The 21,707-nt window shown below is 34.7% G+C and overlaps 1 protein-coding gene across 2 annotated transcripts; it reads left to right on the forward strand.

Annotated features, from left to right (window-relative positions):
- The first annotated feature begins 9,417 nt into the window (after positions 1 to 9,417).
- Positions 9,418 to 14,858, forward strand: LOC131079619 (disease resistance protein Roq1-like). Of its 2 annotated transcripts, none has more exons than XM_059209843.1 (6): positions 9,418 to 9,487; positions 9,643 to 10,168; positions 11,202 to 12,327; positions 12,455 to 12,775; positions 12,895 to 13,878; positions 14,039 to 14,858. In XM_059209843.1, exons 1-6 carry the CDS (start codon positions 9,484 to 9,486, stop codon positions 14,660 to 14,662), a joined length of 3,585 nt encoding a protein of 1,194 aa, XP_059065826.1. In that variant the 5' UTR covers positions 9,418 to 9,483; the 3' UTR covers positions 14,663 to 14,858. The 2 variants fall into 2 exon arrangements, with proteins under 2 accessions (XP_059065826.1, XP_059065825.1); XM_059209842.1 differs by having other exon boundaries at positions 9,422 to 9,487; positions 9,640 to 10,168.
- The last annotated feature ends 6,849 nt before the right edge of the window (positions 14,859 to 21,707 follow it).

Raw genomic sequence — 21,707 nt, forward strand, 5'->3', positions numbered from 1 at the left:
ACAAAGATGATACCATCACATGTCCAATAGGGTTTTGATCTCCATTCTTCCTATCTCCATTGATCTTGTTTGATATGCTTGCTCTCAGATTTTTGTATGCACAAGAGCTCAACAAAGAACGGAATGTGGTTGCAAGTAGGATCGTAGTGTAGCCAAGTACTCCAAAATCAGTCATTAGTCATTAGGGTTTGACAATGAAGAAAGCATCTCCTTAAATAGAAGACACAATATGAAATGGAGGGATAAGATTGAGAGGTGTAAAAAGAGAGGTCGGCTAGGATTAGAGGGTAGGTAAAAGAAATACCAAAATAATGAAAGAGGTAGGTAGTGTATGAATTAAGAGATGAATGACATGTGTCATGGGTAGAAAAAGCTAATGAATTAATTAAATAAATAAAGATTTATTTAATAAATAGAAGAAGTAGGATAATTAAATAAATAAAAATATTTATTTAATTTAGGAAAAGGATAATTTAAATAAATAAATGTATTTATTTAAATGAGAAATAAGGCTAGAAGAGGATAAATGAATTAATTAAATAAATAAAGATTTATTTAATTAATAGAAGAATTAGGCTTAGATAATTAAATAAATAAAATATTTATTTAATTAGACTGGACAATTTTGGGTGTCTACAGTAATGATTATTGTTTATGCACAATATGGATTCATTGGAAATGATTTAGAAATGTTTGATCATTTATGTAATCGATACCTATTAACCATTAAGTTCCATTTAAAAAATGAAGTAGAGTGAAAGGCGTAGGGGCTGATGGAAGGCATATAAAATTTAAGAATGGGTAGTAGTAAGATACGAAGGGGGAAAACAATTGTTTGTTAGAGGAAAATGAAGCGATTAAGTTGTTTTTGACATGGCTTCAAACCATTCAGATTGCAAAGCCTTGTATGAAGGAAAGACAATGTGTAGATGAAATAAGAAGAGACTTGGAGGGAAATTGTGGATGAAAGTTGTAGACAGTTAAATTAAGTATTTAATTAATTTAATTCCCTCACATAGTTAATTTATTTAATTATGTTAATCCTTGATCCTCCTTAGTATTAATTAAATTAAATTAAATTAATATTGTCACTATAGTTCAAAAATTAATTTATTTAATAAATCAATTCTCCTCCATTCTTCTAAGGTATCCTTAATTAATTAATTAATCTCAATTAATTAATTAACCAAGTAGAGGTGATTCATACAAATCACCTTTTTTCCTAATCTACCATTAGCCTAATTAATTATTCTAAAACCCCTCATAATCATGCTTATCATTATTCTCCAATTTTATATTCCTCCACTCATGTCACGTCAACATGGAGCCTCTCAAAGAAATTCAAATTTCTTTGAATCCCTCCATGAATCCTTTATTTTGGAGTTTTTAATTCTTCTCCCCTTTCTCCAAGGAATTTTATATTCTTGTTTATTTTCGAAGGCATCCTTAATACTTGCCCACCATTTCAAATCAAACTAAACCCTTCTTCTCAAATCAATCCTAGCCCTCCATTTCCTCCCTACCTCTTCTATAAATTGGAGACTCCACTCCTTCATCTCCATAATATCTTCAAATATCATAATGTCATGTTGCCTATTTGAATCTAAGCAACTAGTCCAAAGCATCAAAACTCTAGCCAAATCCATACCTATCCACTACTTAGTCATTTGTCCATTCATACCATCCTCCTATTCATCACATTGTGCACATCTTGGAGAGCCAACTACATTCAAGCAAGGAGCCAATCCAAACAAGTTGAAGAAGGGTGCTATTCAACTTCATCAAAGGCTCAAATCCGAAGGAGAAGGAAAGATAGAAAGGTATAAGTGGTTTATTATATGTTTTGAATGCTTTATTTAAATACTAACTATATGTTGGCATTCTGATGCAATTTTGTATGACCGGTAAATCATATGGTTGTCATTGTTGGCAACATCATCTCCTTAGTCTTCCCAATCCTTAGGGATTAAGCAAACCAAGCAGTGAGTAAACCGATAGACAGTAAGTATACCGACAAGTAGTAGACTGGAAAGCAATAAGGCAATCAGGTAGCCGTGAGTAGATTGGTAAGGAAGACGTCCACTGACTAAGCAAAGACTAAACCGGCACACGGGAAGAAATTGGCTAGACAAGGTTTTGATCGGTTCACTGGAAAAGTTGGTAAGCGACAGATTGGTAATGTTCAGTTACAACCAGCTAAATCAGAAGTCTTCTCTCAATCAACCAATGGGCATATTGACATGTTCAACAGTATTGACAAAGATTCCTGCATGATTTCAGAAGCATAATTTAAGGATTGACAATGGAATTTTGAAAGGTATATTTTGGAGGGAAAAGTTGGCGAAAGAATTAAGGGTCTATAAATACACATATCTTATTGTTGAGATGGTTGTTGTCAAGGTGAATGAAGTTAATTTGAAAAAGGACATAGGGGGAGTTTTAGAGCGTGCAAAGCCGAGTGACAGAGGATTGGTAGAGTGGGGGTTTCACAGAGCAGTGACTCAGGTGACAGAGGACTGACAATGCAAGGTTCAAGTACCAACAAACCGGCAGAAGCTAGAGTTGTGAAGGACAAACACAATTGATGCAAACCAAGACTGATGCCTAATTGTGATCTAATCAGGCTAATGTGTAGCTTCTTGTATCTGATCATTCATCGGTTGTTTTGAAATAACTAGAACATAAATCCCTTAACTGGGTGGACTTTAACAGGTCCCACTATAAAAATCCCTTAGCCGGGTAACATCTTAACTGATGTTCTAATTCTTTTAACTAGGCTACCTTTAATAGGGTAAAGGCACTAACCGACCTTGATAAAAATCCCTTAACCGAGTGGCACCTAACCAGTGTCTTTGTAATCTTCTAACAGGGATGGCTCTTCATCAGGAGTGATCCAAAAGAGTACAAATTTTGTGAGTTTCTACTCACGCCATGGTTTTCTTCCTATTGGGTTTCCACGAAATAAATTTGTGTATCTTTGTGTATCTTTTCATGTATGCTTAATCTTCTGCAGTAAATGTGTACATTGGTGAATGGTTAATTAGTTCATATTTAAAACAAAAGTATCAATTAGTAAAAACCAGTAATGTACTGATTCACACCCCTCCCCTCTCAGTACTGGTTGGGACTAACACTGTAGACACCTAAAAATGTCTCATTGATCATGTACTAATTATTCCTCTAATTGATTAAATAATTCTTTAATTCTTTAATTAATTTAATTAATCTTATTCTTCTAATTTCATATTTCTTCATCATCTTACTAATTATTCCATTTTCAATTCTATCATTATTTTATCATTAAATCATTTTCTAATGTTAATTAAATATTTATTATTTAATTAATTCTAATTAATTCCCCAATTTAAATAATCTTTATTATTTAAATAAATTAATTTTCAATTTCTATCTCTAATCAACTAATCATTAACCCTTTTCTAAATATTAATTAAATATTAATTATTTAATTAATTATGATTTAATTCCTTTAATTCAAATAATCTTTATTATTTAATTAGATTTCATTTCTAAAATAATTAAATAATTTTTTTAAATTATTTGATTAACTAAATAATTCTTCTAATTCCATTTCTAAATCCCCAAATTATAATTTCATTTCATTTAAAATTCTTCTAATTTCTTCTAAATTCACATATATGTGCATGATTTCAAAAACCAAATTGAAAATCAAAGTCAAGTTCTAAATATATTCAAATACTAAATTGAATTTAAATAAATTCAGTTATATGAATAAATCTCATGCAAATGTTAAATTGAAAAGCTAAGTCAAAGTGCAAGCACATGCTAAATTAATTAATTCAATCAATTAATTAATTAAATCATTTATCTCTCCAATCTCTATTTTCATCATTTAGTTAGCTTTTTCTAAATAAAGCTTTCTTTGTCACCTTCTTAATTTCCTCCAACCATTATTTTTCTTCCTTCAGTTAGCTTTTTCTCAATTAGTTAACTCCTTTAATCTATTCAATCTATTATGTTTCACCTCCAAATCAACAGTTCAACTATCAATTTTCATGTGAGCTCACCTGAGTTCCACCTCTTGATCAATTTGTTCCACCTTTCAATCAATCCTCTCCAATAATCTATAAATGGAGCATTCAATCTCCATTTTCAACAATCACGAACTTTGAATCTTTGTGTCATTTGTAGGTTGCCAACGCAATATCTCAGAGCCATCATACCACAAAGAAGAGAAGAACAATGGAAGCTATGATGCACAATAGGGAGTTTTACATTGTTTAATTTTAGTCAATTTTGCATCTATTTCATTGGTTTGTGTTCGAATTACTTAGATAGTTAAGGGATTCGTGATTTTCCTTATTTCCTATTTAGCAATGATGAATTTGAGCATAGCACATTTTGGTGAACTCGACGTGAACAACAACTAATTATACCTTCTTTGATTTCTATGTTATTTTTGCAAATCGTACAAATTTTTTACTTTTTTGCAAGTTTTGCATGGATTTCAAAGCAGATCTATTCGTCACGCAATCACATTTGCATAATCACGTAATCACATAGATAGGGATACACAATCAAGTAGACCAAGTTACGTATTCATGCGAAACCCATCACACAAACACCCTTACAGGATTACGCAATCGCCTACAGAGGATCACACAATTGCTCTGACATTATTACACATTCAGTAGGAATATTGTTGTTCTGTTATTTTTTCTCATTTCTTTTCTATTCTCTAATCTATGTAGTTCTGCATGAAATTGGGTAAATCTGGAAACAAATTGTTTTTATTGCATGTTTTTCTTATGATAGTTTATGGCATGTAAGGTACAATTCAGAATTTCAGGTGTCAGGAGGACAAAGGAGCAAAGAAGAAAAGCCAGATGCCATCAACAAATTCTCAAAGTGGAAAAGAAGATACAAGATTTAGAAGACCAACCAGTCATCGACAAATACATTAACTTAGTTCTCTCATATCAGGTGAAATATGATTCGATTAACATTGAATGGATGATGAGAGACCTTGCTAGAGCCTCACAATCTATTTTGTAGGTTTTTTACCAAAATTAGCTTCAATTTTTAGTTTTTTGTGTTCTCTGCCTGTCGATCACGCAATCACCTTGTTATCATCACGTAATCGCTCTGTTAGGATCACGCAATCACTCTATCAGGATCACGCAATCGCCTATGCAGGGTCACACAATCACACAGGTATCATCACACATTAGTTTCTATCATAATTGAGTTATCTCTTTTCTGTAAATTTATTTGGTTACTAATCATCTGTTTGCAGCCTGTGGTGAATTTACAGAGAGGATCAGATTAGTATTAGATCATAAACACTCATGCTCTCACATTTCATTTTTTGGGCTTAAAATTAACTGTATATGGTGAAAATGGATACAACAATATATGAAAGACTAAATGAATTCAACCACAAAACCCTAGCCTAACAACAAGAAAGATACACCATAACATATGAAGATTACCTAAGACAATGCAAATCAAATGAAATCACAAAGATTATACCATCACATGTCCAATAGGGTTTGAATCTCCATTCTTCCTATCTCCATTGATCTTGCTTGATATATTTGCTCTCAGATTTTATGTGCACAAGAGCTCAACAAAGAACGGAAATGTGGTTGCAAGTAGGATCTCATATGAAAAGCGTAGTGTAGTCAAGTGCATAAATTGATTAGCCAGGGTTTGATAATGAAGGAAGCATCTCCTTATATAGAAGACACCATAAGAAATGGAGGGATAAGATTGAGAGGTGTAAAAAGAAGTCGGCTATGATTAGAGGGTAGGTAAAAGAAATAATAAAATAATGAAAGGGGTAGGTAGTGTAGGAATTAAGAGATGAATGACATGTGTCGTGGGTAGAAAAGGTTAATGGATTAAATAAATAAATAAAGATTCATTTAATTAATAGAAGAAGTGGGATCAATTAAATAAATAAAATTTAGGAAAAAGATAATTTAAATAAATAAAGGTATTTATTTAAATGAGAAATAAGGCTAGAAGAGGATAAATTAATTAATTAAATAAATAAGGATTTATTTAATTAATAGAAGAATTAGGCTCAAATAATTAAATAAATAAAAATATTTATTTAATTAGACATGACAATTTTAGGTGTTTACATTTTGCCCCTCTTTGAGACAATGCAGCTTGTCGCATTGTTTCAAAGAAGATAAGATGAACTGATACAAAGTTGCCCCAAGATGGGAATGATATGCCCCCTCGAGAGATTGGATGAAAATGTCTGGAAAGATCGCAGACAATCTCTTGATAAGAAAGAAAGGCTAGAAATGACTGACCGAATAGGATAGAGTGACAGAGTCATGGGATAATAAAGACTGACTCGGGAAATGAGGGCTAGGGCAGTCTATAAAATAGACCACGAGGGGAATACATCCTCATTGTCATCCACACATCCAAGAGATCAGAGTGCAGAGAGAGAGTAGAGAAACAACAGTCAGCAGCAATGGCATTGGTGCATAGATTCGATCGCGCTCGCTGATTTCAAAGGCCAGTGGATGCAGGAGAGTTGGTGAGTACCACAAAACCTCCTTGTATTTTGTTATAATAAATGTTGTCATAAATGCATGTTAGGTAGTGCATTAAATGCATTCTAGAATAATGTCCAAAAAATGTCAAAACGTTGAGGCGCATCTGTGCCTGTGCCAGGCGCGTCTGTGCCTGTGCCAGGCGTGTCTATGCTAGCTAGGCACGTCTGTGTTTGTGCCAGGCACATCTATGTTGGGAAAAACATCTGTGCCAAATGCAAGCGCATCTACGTTGTTTAGGCGCATTTGTGAAATGTGGGCACGTGTGTGCAGGACAGGTGCGTTTGTGCAGAGCATAGTCACGTCTGTGTATTTCAAGCGCGTCTATGCAGAACAGGCACGTTTATGCACTCTATAAGTGCGTTTATGTCATGAAGACGCGTTTATATCTTCAAGGTCAAATCGGCAATTCTGTGATGAACATATGTTGTCGATTGGAAAGTTGCTGAGAGGATACACTCAAGTAGGTCCTCTAGGGAAGACTAGGATAGCAAATAGGGCTAGGATTGGCAATTCTATGATAGAACATACATTGCCAATTAGGAAACTACTCAAGAGGATTCACTCAAGCAGAGACCCTAGGATATGATAGATCAAGGCACTTTGTGATGAACAGTGAGTACCAAGACATAGTACTTTGTGATGAACAGGGAGTACCAAAATATGAGCAGCACTTTGTGATGAACAGTGAGTGCAAATGTGAGCAACACTTTGTGATGAACAGGGAGTGCAGAAACGTAGTACTTTGTGATGAACAAGGAGTACCACTAGGATAATCAGCAACACTTTGTGATGAATAGTGAGTGTCACTAGAATAGAAGCAATACTTTGTGATGAACAGTGAGTGTCACTAGAATAGAAGCAACACTTTGTGATGAACAGTGAGTGTTACTAGGATAGAGTACCATACGCACTTAGATAAAAAGTAGCATTTTGTGATGAACAGTGAATGCCACTATGAATGACATGATTGATTTGCTTGACTGCATGAGTATTTGCCTATGCTAGAGTCACGAGAGAGATTCCCGTCGACTCAGAGGTTGCAAACAGAGTTGAAATTCGAGGACAGAGCTGCCATTGACCCATCCTTTATCGCATGTTAGCTGAAGGATTATCTTTTGTATAATAAAATAATTTATTTAGAAAATTTAAATTGCTCGCTTGAGTTGAATGAAAAGCAAAGGTAAACATTAAAATTTTAAGCTTAGATGTTTACACTACTCAAGGGTTAGTTAATATGAATAAATATTGATGATGTACTCCTAAGATGTTTGGATGAGGAGTAGTCTATAAGGGTAATTAAGGAGTGCCACCGAGGATTGTGTGATGGGAACTTCATATAAAAAACTATTGCTCATAAGATTATGAGAGTGGTTTATTGGTGAACAACATTATTTATGGATGTTGTCAAATTTGCAAAACGTTGTGATGCTCATCAAAGGTTTTCTAGTAAGCTAAAGTTTGCAAGAGCACTTCCCCTTACCATTACTTCAGTTGAGGCTTTGTTCTAGCAGTTGGGCATATATTTTATAGGGAAAATAATAGAAAATTATTTCAATAGGTAGAAATGGATATTGGTGTCCATTGACTATTTAACTAGGTAGGTGGAGGTAATCCCTACAAAAAATGTAACCTATTGTTGCATTAACAAATTTATCATTTTCTCATACTATTTGACGAGCCAACATTTGTAGTAGATTATACTTTTTTAGTAACATGTATCGTATAATTTGTATGACAAGGGATGACAATTTTTTTTATTCAAGGTCGTAGAGAAAGTGCTTAAATTGTAATGATTTGATAGTTGATCTAAAGGTTTTCAGGCCTTCTTAATGCAATGATGTGACAATTTTTTTTTCAAAAAATCCTTAGCTAATGAGAGATTTGTAGAAGCCCAATATAAAAAAACCTACCTTTAAACTATTATATATATGGTGATCTAAACTTACTATTGGAATTTAGAGCCTAACAATACCTAATGAGGGACTAGTTGTGTTGTAATTAGTTCAATTAAATAAACAAATTAACAACTATTGAAGAATCATAGAATATCTTTATTCAAAATGTAAAGTTGATACAAGTTGATAAAATCTATATAAGAGATGTATGTCTTCAACTTTGTCTCATTAATTAAAAATAATTGAAAAATGAACCAAAAACTTAGCAAAATTTCTAAACAATGGTTTTCCTTATAATCAAAAGAGCTACTACACCTTTAGAAGTCCTTCTTGCAATTGAAATTGATAGCTAGATGAGGATATATTAACTACAAAATCAAATAAAATGTGTAAACATATTTATTTGTGATATCCAATTTGGTGGGTCCTCACTTCTAACCAACTAGGAAAAAATTAATGTTCTTTGGTGTATTAGGAAGATATTTAAAAAAACTACACAAGGTAATGAATAGGCTTAGGTATATGTGCATGCCTCTTTATAAAATTGGGTTCTAAAAACTTTTCTAAGGGGTTTCAAAAATGTAAATTATGAAGATGTAAAGAAGCAAAGCTTTTATTTAAGAAGGTTAATTAAATAATTGATTTTATTTAATTAAAACTAGATTAGGATAAAATCAAGTGTGGTTAGATGTGAAGAATTTTAGGTGTTTACAATTAATATAATGAGTTTATGTCAATAATTAAAAATGAGTGAATTTTATCTATAAAAATATTTAGAATTCTATTTTTTTCAAATGTAGTTTTTTTTTTTTGTGGATGGTGGTGGTTCAACAATACGTCTTAGTTGAAATCACAATAGATATGAATTGTTATTTATTTTATAAAATCTAGTGTCCATTATTAACATATATTTATTCCTTGTTTTCCAATTACATTCAATTACATCCAAGACCGTGCAATGACTTTTGCCATTGTTGACCCGGCGACTGTTTTCACCCTTTTCTTGGGTATTGCGAGGCAATACAACAATAATGGGTAAGCACAGAGCGCCTTAACCATTGGTTTATTTCTCCATACTTTGTTACCTGTTGAAGTACTGAATTGCTTGTTTTCCAACTATATCTAATCCCTCTCCTTCTACTCTTGCTTACAATTTCCATTCTTGATTGATTTACTTGCTTTTTCAGCAGAGAATCAATTTTCTGTTAATGGCTTCCACTTCAACATCTGGTCGAGGAGATCAGGAACAAGATCCATTTTTGGCACTCGAGCCTCCCAGCAAAAAGATCAAATCCTCCTTGACTGCCCAGACACCAAAATTAATCTGGCTAAGCCGCTCTACGATTCTCTACAGCAAACTGGGATCCAGGCATATCTCGATCAACTAGAGACTGAACTGGGAGATTATTTTCATTGTGCCATAAAGAATGCTATATTCTCTGCCACAGTGCACATAGCCATCTTGTCACCGCAATATGCAGAGTCTGCTTGGTGCTTAGCTGAACTAGCTTTGATGTTCCAAACCAAAGCAAGAATTATTCCCCTGTTTTACCATGTTGAGCCTTCAGATTTCCGCTATATCAAAAATGGAGTGGCAGATGCATTTTCCAAACACGAAGAGAAGGGCAGATATCCCCGTCATGACATTCAGCAGTGGAAAGAATGCCTGCAGAACGTTTCAGGGATCATGGGCTACGAACTCAATGGACATAATGAGTAAGACCTCGTCATGTGCTTTTCATCCATAATTTTTTTTCTATATTTTGTAACTTTACCTTTCTAAAAAGTAGTTTAATTAGACTGAAAATCGTTTTGTATTTATTGCTCACCCTAGACAAAGTGTGAATAAGAAAAACCCTAGAAAAAGTGTAGGCTAAGAAAAACTGAAAACAGATCAAGATTTATCTAGAGATGTTTTCTTTCAGAAAATCTTCTTTCCGTGATTCTTACTTGGTTTCGCTCTTCTTTAATGGAAGGAATGCCAAATCGTTATGAAATTCAAATTTGAATAAAATTAGAAATTTGTTGGGTGTTTGGAAAGGAAGACAGGTTTCGTTTTTCATGGATGTTATTATTAAAATCGGCTTTAGAAAGAGGGAATTTCTCTAGAAAGGTTCCAGATTTCGTTTTACTAAAACCTGTGTAATTAAAGAAGAGGGTTTGGAAATGTTCAGTTTTGTAATGAATCTTTGTTGGCTCAGTTTGTGTTCGGATTTATTTCTCTCCTCATAAATCTTGGATTCATTTTTTGAGATCCAAATATCTCAATAGATCTCATTCTTTTAATTTTGCCAAATTCGACCATTGCAAAGTATTTCAGAGTTTATTTTCTGAGAATTGCAACTCAAGTGTTGTTCACAGTAATTGTTTGATCTCCATATCTGGAAAAGTTTTTTTTGGCACTTTTTGCCACTTAGCAATGGCTCCTCTGTTTCAAGACTACTCATTCTTTTCTGATTCTTGACTCTTGCATTGGGATTTCTAGTTGGAAGTTATATCTACAATTTCCTACAGGCAGTCTAGTTTGGAAATTACATTTGGTTCTGTTATGGCAAATATACCACTTGATCTCCTCCTTTTATTGTACAAGTCTTTTTTAAACATGCGCTTCTTGCTCTGCATTTGCTTCTCTTATGCTGTATTGTACTCCAGCCTTCAGCCATATTTTTGTTCAATAAAAGCTTTTAATTTTATAAATTAGAAAAAAAACTCAATTACTTACAACCTTTTTGGCTTTTCCTATTTTCAGTGACCTGAATAAGCTGTATGATGACATCATGTCCGCTGTAGTTAAGGAGAAGCAAAAAAGAAAAATTCCTTTGCAAGTTGCAAAGTATGAGGTGGGACTTGATGAGGTTGTGAAAGATTTCCACAACCATTGCCAGAGAAATGGAGAGATGAGAGATAAAATAATTGGCATCTTTGGAATGGGTGGGTCTGGCAAGACCACTCTCTCTAAATATTTGTTCAATAGCAAACATTCGGAATTTAGTAAATCAACTATTCTGTTTGATGTGCGGGAAAACCATGTCAAAGGTAAGCTGAATTCTTTGCAAAGAAAGCTTCTCAGTGATCTAGAAGGGCCGAAAAATCAGGATGAATTTTGTAGTATAGAAGAAGGAATTGCATGTATCAAGGTGTGCCTTGAAAAGAGTCGAGAATCAAAATTCCTTATAGTAATAGACGATGTTGATCAGCAGAAGCAATTAGATGCCCTATTACCTACAGATGCCCTCAATCCCAACAGTTTGGTGATTGTGACGACCCGTGATGAGAGACTTCTTATACAGGCCGGAGTGAGAGTCTGTTATAAGATGAAAGTAATGAATCCACAGCATAGCAGAGAGCTCTTCTGCTGGCATGCGTTTCATAGGCAATCTTATAAAAGTGGATTTGATAATTTGGTAGACAGCTTTGTCGATGTGTGTGGAGGTTTACCTCTTGCTCTTCAAGTGATGGGCGGGCATGTTTTTGGCAGTGACAAAGTTTATTGGAAGTTACAATTAGATGTTGTTAAGGAAAGACCACACAAAGACATAAAAGACACTCTTAAAATAAGCTATGATTCTCTGGAAGAGGATCAAAAACAAATATTCATGGATATAGCATGCTTTTTCATAGGGGAAAGCGTGAGCAAGTCCATGAGTATATGGAAGGCTTCAGGGTGGAGAGCCGAACATGCAATTCAGACCCTCAAGGACAAATGCCTTGTAGAAGTGCAAACTTGTTTTGATGGCGTACACACTTTTCATAAGAGATGCCATTATGAGCCAGGCTTTGTTTGGAGAATGCATGACCACCTCCGCGACTTGGGGAGAGATATGGCAGATTATGAAACGAGCCATCCTCGCCGGCTCTGGCGTCCTGAAGATCGTGTATGTTTTCTTTGCGGCCTTAAATTCATGCTCCTAGTTGGAAATGGTTTATTTTCTTTAAGCTGTTAGAATATTTACGCGTAACTTGAATGAAACATCTTCTAACTGCAAAGGAATTTGAATTCAGATTGTTGATATGAGACAAATCGAGAGATTCCAAGACACCCTCGCTGGCTCCGAAGGAAACAGTGTCAGATGTTACAGTGTCACGGCCGACACTAGATCTCGCTGGCTCGAAAGGAAATATCATCTGGCCGACATTGAAAGTGAAGTTTATGCGGGTTATTTCATGGAGATTTCAAAGACATCAACTTATGTAAAATGGCTTTCACTTGGCTCTACTTACGGTGGTGATAAATGGATTCCTGAATATATTCCTCTACAAAATTTGCACTCCTTAGAAATTTTTGGATTATCACCTGCGAGATTGTGGCAAAGGGATGACCAGGTAAATGTTTTTTCTGGATAAAAAAATTAATTTTGTTAGCATCACCAATTACTTCGTTCTCGTAAGATTTTTATGATTGAAAATACAGCAGTTTGAAACAAATAGATTGTAAATTACAGGTCCTAGTGAAGTTGAAAGAGCTATCTTGCAGCTTTGACATTGTCTGTACTACAGACGTCAATGATGATATGCTTAACGAACTGGTGAGTTCGTTTGGAAAGTTCAAAAATCTGGAAAGTCTGCACCTAGTATTTCAAAATTTCATATGTTTTTCCTCAAAATTGAATATTGAATGGAATTGGTTGCTAAAATCTGTAAGAGAGCTTACCAATCTAAAAGCTTTAAAGTTGGAAGGGTTTGAGGTAGAAGGGGAAATTGCTTTAAGCAACACGGGAGAGACAACTGATGATCGGTTTCGTATGAGAAGCCTTGAAGCCCTGTCTCTTTGTGATGTACGTAACACAAGGAAGATCTCAATTAGCAGGCAGTTCTGTCCCACGCTTAAATCTCTTAAGCTTTGTTCTATGATACATCTAACTGAAGTGAATTTAACAGGGGTAACCACACTGGAATCTCTGGTGCTATTGAAATGTATACAGTTGAAAAGAGTGTTGAGCAATTATATGCCAGAACTTGAAATGTTCCGCATAAAAAGATGCCCGGCTATGAAAGAGCTGCCAAATTTTGGGCGTGTTAGTTGTCTGCAGAGGATTTATATTACCCACTGTCAGAAGCTGCAGGATATATCAGCTATTGAAAGATTGAAGGGATTGAAGAGGATCTGGATTGCTTATTGTCCAGAGCTGAAGAGTATAAAAGCTATTGAACAATTGAAGGGATTGAAGAGAATCTGGATTCAGGAATGTACACAGCTGCAGGGTATAATTTGTCTTAAAGAATTGAAGGAGTTGAAGAGAATCTTCATTGGGCAGTGTGACAGGCTGCAGGATATACAAGGCATTGAATATTTAAATCGCCTGGAGAGCATTATCATTACTGAATGTCCGGAGCTGCAGAATATAAGGGGTATTGAAGAATTGAGAGGACTGAAGGAGATGATCATTGCAGTCGGTCCTATATTAAGTTACGTTCAAAGGTTGCAGGTATGAAGTGCAGATGTGTGTTGTTTCTCATTAGCTGTCCTTTATTTCGTTTTAATATAATCTCTCCGTTCCAAATTTTTAAGATTTTGAAATGTTCTGTTCTCGAGTTTCCATATATATTGTTGAAAATGATTTATATAGAGCACTGTACTGATTTCAGAGATTGCCGTCCGAGCTTACAATGCTAATGGGGAGAGCGGCGGTTACATGTCCAGATAAATGGAAAGAGCTAATGTCAGATTTAGATAAAATTGCATACGTATTGCCTGTGGAGACTGGTTTCTATTGTTTCTTGAATATTGAGAAAAAAGTAAAGGAGATGATGGATTTGTTTCATAAAAAGCAACGTTCGCTCAGTAAATTGATCTTCTGCGCTATGGTTCACGGAAGCAATCAGTATATTTGTATCGGGACGGATATTTGTATCGGGACCAGGATCAAGCTTAACAGATCCATTGGCCTAAGCCCTCCAGGTCATTTTGAATCCAAGATATATACGTGCGTAGTTAATGAGGGCTGGCTCTCAAAACGAGAGTCCTGGCTGCTACCACAATGTCATATAAGCAAGTTGTTGATAATGGGAGTGGAGGCAGGCGAAGAAAGGGAAACCCTCCGCATATTGGAAACCATATATGCTCAACAACGGCCTTCTGACCCTGTGTATGAGGAGTATAATACGCTTATTGGCGACCATGGTATGCGCGAGGGTGTTAAGGTTGATTATGAAGATTTGGCTGAGTATGTTGACGACGATGAAAAATATGATGGTGGTGACGATGATTGAAAAATATGATGGTGGTGACGATGATTGTGGGGTTTTTGACTTTTGCTATTGATCACTATGAAGTTGGTTGTACCTATAGCGCAAGGGATCTCTTAGAAATGGTTAAAAAAAGTGTTCGTTAATTTGATTTTTAATATGCTATGACCCTTATGAATTTTTTTTTTTAATAGGGGATTTTTTCTCATTTTTATTTTCATTGTTTTCAAGAGGGAAATTAAGCATTTAAAAATAAAAGCATGTGAACACACATATACATTCTCAATGTAATTGTTTATTAATTTATTAATATAAATGTGATTAAATTATTTAGTATTTTTTAATAAAAATAATAAATTCTTATTTAACTTTCAATTATTCCATCATTCTATTTTATTTTATTTTACATCAAAATTAATTTAATTTTACATATAAAAATAAGAGGTACGATTTTAGATTGTATTGTTCTTAATAATGATTTCATCAAATATAAAAGGCATTCTACACAGTTGGAAAGTAACGACCTTAAATATTTTAACAAAAATTATTACATTAGACTTTAAATAACAATCATTTATTTGTCAAAATATTAGTAATAAATAATAAACATAATATTAATATTTAATAATAAATATAAATTAAAAAACCTACTATGTCATATATATGACATAGTTATAGTATAAAATAAGGATGTGGCTAATATGGCTCTAAAATAGTTGACTAACCTTTGTGTTATACACACAATTGAAAAATAAAAGACACAACTAGTTCTCTTGAGCACAACAGAGATATGTAATTTTCGACTTACCATTGTGTTATGCGGAAATCGTGGCATTTTTGGAGCCAAATTAGCTACAACCATAAAATAATAATTATAAGTATAATTTTTTATTCAAATTTTATAATAAATTCATTATAAATATTAATTATAAGTATGCATTTATTATTTTTAATTATTATTGTCTTAATTGACATAAAATTAAAATAGTATTGTATGTTCGCGTTTGCCAATGATTTAGGTCCTCAATTTTAGGTGGCATTTGTAGTCACCGTTATCGGTTTGGCAACACCATTTTTAGATGGTTTGATTTATTGTTATAGAACACAAGTTCGCCTATTTTGTCTGGTGTATTCTTTTCCAAGGCTTGCCCCTAGGTTCTCGACTTCGACATTTAAGGGTTTTCGACCCTAGATGCCCCTTTTGCGACCAACTAGAAACTTTGAAGCATCTTTTCTCGTTTTGTCACCGTGCTCAACATTTTTGGACTTGGATCCATGATTTATTTTGCCCTTTCAAACTTGAGCCTTTTCCTGACACATGGTGCTCTTAGGGGATTGGCCTCGTATTTCCTTCAAGTATACGCAGATGTGGCATGCTTTCAGGGTGGAGATTATCTTTAATTTATGGAAAGATAGAAATGCAGTTCTCTTTGCTCACAACTCTATTGATACTTTTGTTTTGCTTTATACTAAAGCTACTATTTGTAATAATGTTATGTTGTAGATTCAGGTTCAAGCAAATAAAGTTTCTTTGGAGGTGGCTAACCTTCAAGAGATACTTAATCATTGGAGTAATGCCCTTTGCACTGTGGCCAAAGTACTCCTGATCCTTCCACTTTGTGTGGCCGATCACCTTCTCATGCTTGACGACAGAGAAGCTTTTCTGCTCATCGCTCTAATTCTCCCAGATCCCAAGCCCCTTGTTGCCACTCTGGTGGAAGGGGTGGTTCAGTTCAGTGATGCTATGCTTTTCCACCCCGTGGGGGCTTTGCCTCCACTTGGCCTTTGGGTGGTGTAGGGCTGACCTTTGGAGACAACCACAGTTGGCCTATAGGCAGTGGTGGTGGTTCTTCTAAGTGGCTCCCTCGGCTGGATCTGACCATTTCTCCTAAAGGGCAGAAGATAAAGGGGAAGGAGAGGTGATTGCTAATGAGGGGTTATCTTTGCCTGACATCACCTCGGACCCCACTGATGTATGGGCTAAATCGGATGATCGGTACCCCCCTTTGCCTTTTGTCGGGTGTGCATTGACTTCTTAGTTATGCTATTATTTTGTGGGATGGGCCCTTTGCTAGTTTGTTTCTTGTTTCATACTTTCTAGCTTATGCACTTTTAGACTTTAATTTTTGGGCTCTACTCGTGTGCCTTTGAGGGGTAACCTTATGTCCCTCTACCCTTTTTTTGTGGATATATGTACTATATTTTCTTATTAATAGATTCTGAAGTGTATATTCATAAAAAAATATTGTATATTAATATTATTGATTATATTCTATATTATTATTTTATTAATATAGATAACATACCAATAATAATATTAAAGTAATTATAATAATATAAACAAAATACTAAATGAAAAAATGAAAAACTAGAGAACAAAATGGAAGAGAAGATAAATCAATATGAAAATGTAAATGTGTAGCCCAAATGTAGAGTTTCATCTCCAAGACATGAAATATGTACAAAAGAGGATCATGTTGGATTACAAACCATAGATGTCCCATCAGAGGCTACTACAAATGTCTTCTTATTGGAAGAGCTTGCTATGATATGCCACTTTATTGGCCCAAGGATGGATAATGGCATGATTAGGGACTAGATTTTGGAAAGTTGGAAAACACAAGAAATTGTCAACTTTCTGCCTTAGGTCTTTTTTATTGTCATCTTTGCCTTTGTAGAAGAGTCGGAGAAAATTTGCAAGGAGGGCTTTGTATGATGGGGGCATTAGATCCATTAAATATTCAAAAATGGTTTCCTAACTTAAATCTAGATTTTCTAAATCCCTATGAGCATCCCGTATGGATTTGGTTATATAATCTTCTTATCGAGTATTGGTTGAAAGAGTGCTTGGAAAAAGTAGGGTGATCACTAGGCACTCTGGTAGACATAGACACTAATACGGCTAATGGCAATTCATATCTATATGTGTGATTAAAGATAGAAATGGTTAGGAAAATGCTAGAAGAAATTTGATTATACGTAGATGCGATGCATTAGACACAAAAAGTGGAAGTTGAAGAAGACAAGGTCTTTTGTTTACACTGTCAGACCAGAAACCATATGCAATTAGTATATAAGATTAAACCGAAGACCACAATAAAATGGATCTCGAAGGGATGGGCAACAAAGGTGTTATTTCATAAGTTAACAAGGGCATGGCTCAATTTTGTCTTGCTTCTTGTCTTGTTCATGCTCTATTGGTTCCTCAACATGCACTTATTATGCCATGGATGTATCAAGTTCTTGATGTTCTTGATTAGGAGGTACAGATACACATTCTTGTTGTTGTTTCTCATGGAACATCTCTTTCTCTCTATGGAATAGAGGTTCATCTATTTTCTACTCACTATGTGGTAGGAGATCACCATGCACTTGTTTATGTTGTTCTCCAATATCTCTTCCCAACATAGAAAGTAAGGCTTCCTTAGTAGCCTTGTCAAAATTCAAATTTTGAACTATTACCAGGAGGCTATGAGTATATTTGACTTGAAGGAACTTTGATGTTTTCTTGTGGTATCTTCTCTTCTAGCACATTTTCATGAGCGAGATCTTCTTCAACTCTCACCTCTTCTTCACCTCCAAATGTTTTCTTCTTTGGCTCAACTTCTTTATTAGCTTTATCCTCAGTATCAGTTTCTATTTGTACAATTTCACGAGGCAATTCTTGTTCAATGGTTTTCTCCTATGGCACTTCTACCAAAGAAGATGTCTTAGGGCCTTCTCATTGGAGAGCTGTGATTTGTGGTGTAGTAGGAGTCATAGTAGAATATTGTTGTGGTTTCTAACCTTGTTGTATTGGACTCTCAAGCCTCGTCCTCTTCCTTCTCTATAGTTGTGGTCCAAGATCCTCCTCTTCATCCTTCGACCAATCTTGAATGACCCTTGTAGGAGGATGTCCTTTGGGACCTTTACTCAACCTTTTGTACACCACTATTTTTCCTTATGATCCTCCTTAGAATCCTCCTTTGCTCTAGTTGATCCCATTATTTTATAGATGGAGGATGAGGGAGGAGTTGCAAGAATAGAATGTATTTTTTTTCCTTTCGTTACTTGAGCAGTGTTGGAAGAAGGTTCACCTTGAGTTCCTTTCTTATTCTTCATTTTTTTGTGAAATTTTAATGGAGATTGTTCTACATATGGCCTTGCATGTCCTGCAGAATTCTTAGCTAGATGAGGAAGGAGCTTTCTTACTTCTTGAGGTGCTTGCCCATCTTGCAATGATTGAGTCTCTACTTGAGGAATAGGCAACATCTTATACAATGTGATATAATATGGGAGACTCAATGATTCATTGATTAAATGTTTCACATATTTTTATCTCTCACTCATATCTTCAAGCTCCAAGCAACTAGGGTCAACATTATGAATTAGAATATAAAAAATTCTCGTTTCCTCATAGATAGGATGCAACCTATTTTAACTTCATGCTTCCTAGCTCATTTGATATCTACAACTTTTTAGATTGATATTATAGATCGAGATCTAGTCTACAATAATCTTGAAGTCTTACCTCATGATCATTTGTATAGCTCGCCCAATGATCCCTAATATCAAGCACATGCATGAAATGCACGAACCTATTACTTTATTGGATTTACCTTCTGAATCATATTTATTGTGCTCAATCTTCAATAATATTAGAGAAAACTCCAAGATATCCACTTCAACACTCTTTGTAGCTTTCATCTCTTGACATGAGTGTTCACCTAGGGTAAGTGCACAAAGATGGTGGTAAAAAAGGGGGGTATACGTGGACACTTTTTTTTTCTGAAATCAGGTGAACCTGAACTTGGAGGCAAAATTTGAAAGTCATTTACTCATGATATGAAGATAATCAAACAACAAATATTGTTGTACTCTGAAAATAGTTTCCAAACTACTAAACTTTTTCAAAATTGGATAAGATTAAGGGGGTCAAATCCTTCGCGCACGAAAAACAAACCCTGATTTTTTCTGAAAAACATAACATGGTGTCTAACGTGCGCATAAAAAAAGTCATAGTTAGATTTACTATTCTTACAAATCTTTTGGCAGAAAGATAGTTAAGAGTGAGCACTAGAAGATGTGTATTTTTTTGTAATTTTTTGTTGAGTATTTTTTTTTTTTTTAATGATTTTTCCAATCAAGCACATCTTGAAAATTAGGTACCCGTTCTTGTGTGAAGCATAAGTTGCACTAAACAAATTGAAAATACAATTTATTTTTTTTAAATTGTAAAGAATCAAGTGCGCTACAATAATAGATAAAGTTTTTAAAATTTGGATAAGTATATCAAAAGTTATTAAAAAAATGGTGCACCTATGTCTATGAGAACTGTGGAGACACTGGTAAAAGAAATTCAATAATAATATGTTATTGTTTTTCAAATTTTAAAAAAATTATATGGTTAGAAAGCTCAGAAGATGGGTGAAAATATGGTTTGTAAACAGTCAAAAGCACGTATTGGGTACTTATGGTATAAAAAGCCCGTACGGGGTACTTATGGTGTAAGAAGCCCATATGCGCTATGTTTACTATAAACAACGTGTATGCACTATGTTTGTTTAAATTTTGGATGTGTATAATATGATATTGTATATATAATATGTGTATATACATATAATATATAATTTTTATATATAATATATAATATTTATATATATGTATATAATAATATGAAGATGTTGAGAAAGTACAACTTTTGAGATCCCAAGAGCATCTGGAAGCAAAATACCTATCACAAGAGAAGATTGGAGTCATAACACAAAAAAGGCTCTGAAGAAAAAGATTATCATTCAGAAAGGGAATGAAAAAGAAAATTACAATACAATCCTTATGACAGGAGAATATGAAACCCTAAAGATGTGCAACCCTAAAGAAACCCTAAAGGGATAAATAGTATTTAATAATTAGAATAATTATTAAATATCTACAATATTATTAAATGCCTATGTTTAGCTTAAGCATAGAGTATAATAGACTAATAATGAAATAAATAATTATTAGGTAATACAAGATAACTCTAACACCCCCCCTTAAGATGAACTTAGGGAGTAGCTAAAAAAACTAAATGTAGGAAAGCAAAAAGCAACTACATGAAGAATGCAAATTTGGGTCCCGACAACAAGGCTTGATGAGGTACCCAATCACAACCAAATCTCTATGAGTTGGAGAAATAGAGAAAATCATATGGGAAAAAAATCTACTCCAAAAAGAGATGGGAAAAGCATGCAAAACAAACATGAAGGAAGGAAGGCCTCAATGAGACCCCCCAAGGACAACTTCCTTCACTCCAAGCATAGAGCGCAACTGAAGATAACGCGGAGATGCAAAAGGTTTAGTGAAGATGTCAGCAACCTTCTCCTCTATAGGAATGTACTCCAAGATGAGAAAGTCGTCCTAAATCAACTGTCTGATGAAGTGCATGTGAAGCTCAATGTGCTTAGACCTCTGGTACTCCACTGAGTTGTGGGAAAGGTGAATGGCACTCTGATTGTCACACCAAAGAATAGTGGGACTATTAGGAGGGAACCCAAACTTAGTCATCAACTATCGAAGCCATAAAACCTCCTGACTAGCTAACACCACTGCTCGGTACTCAGCCTCTGTAGATGATAATGCAATAGCAGACTACTTCTTGCAAGACCATGTGATAGGACCAGAACCAAAGAAAAAAACAAAGCCAGAAGTAGACTTCCGATCTTGAGCATCACCAGCCCAATTGGAGTCAGTTGAGCCAACAATGTGAGAGGATCCTGAAGTATAGTGAATGTCAAATTGTGTAGTGCCCAGAATGTACCTGAAAATACATTTGTCTGCTTGCCAATGACTCTCATGAGGATCATGGGAGAGCCGAGAGACAAGACCAGCCGCAAAAGAAAGATCTGGGCGCATATGTGTCAGGTACAACAAATTGCCAACCAACTGCCTATATAAGGTAGAATACACAGAAGGTGTAGAACAAGTGGTAGACAAAACAACACCTGACTCAAACGCTGTGGGTGCAGGTTTGCAAGTAAGCATGTCAAATCTGTGAAGCATATCAAGAGCATACTTCTGCTGAAGTATGGAAATTACATCGAAAGACTGG

The sequence above is a fragment of the Cryptomeria japonica genome, chromosome 8 (genome assembly GCF_030272615.1).
Source record: "Cryptomeria japonica chromosome 8, Sugi_1.0, whole genome shotgun sequence".
In the NCBI taxonomy this organism is placed as follows: domain Eukaryota; kingdom Viridiplantae; phylum Streptophyta; class Pinopsida; order Cupressales; family Cupressaceae; genus Cryptomeria; species Cryptomeria japonica.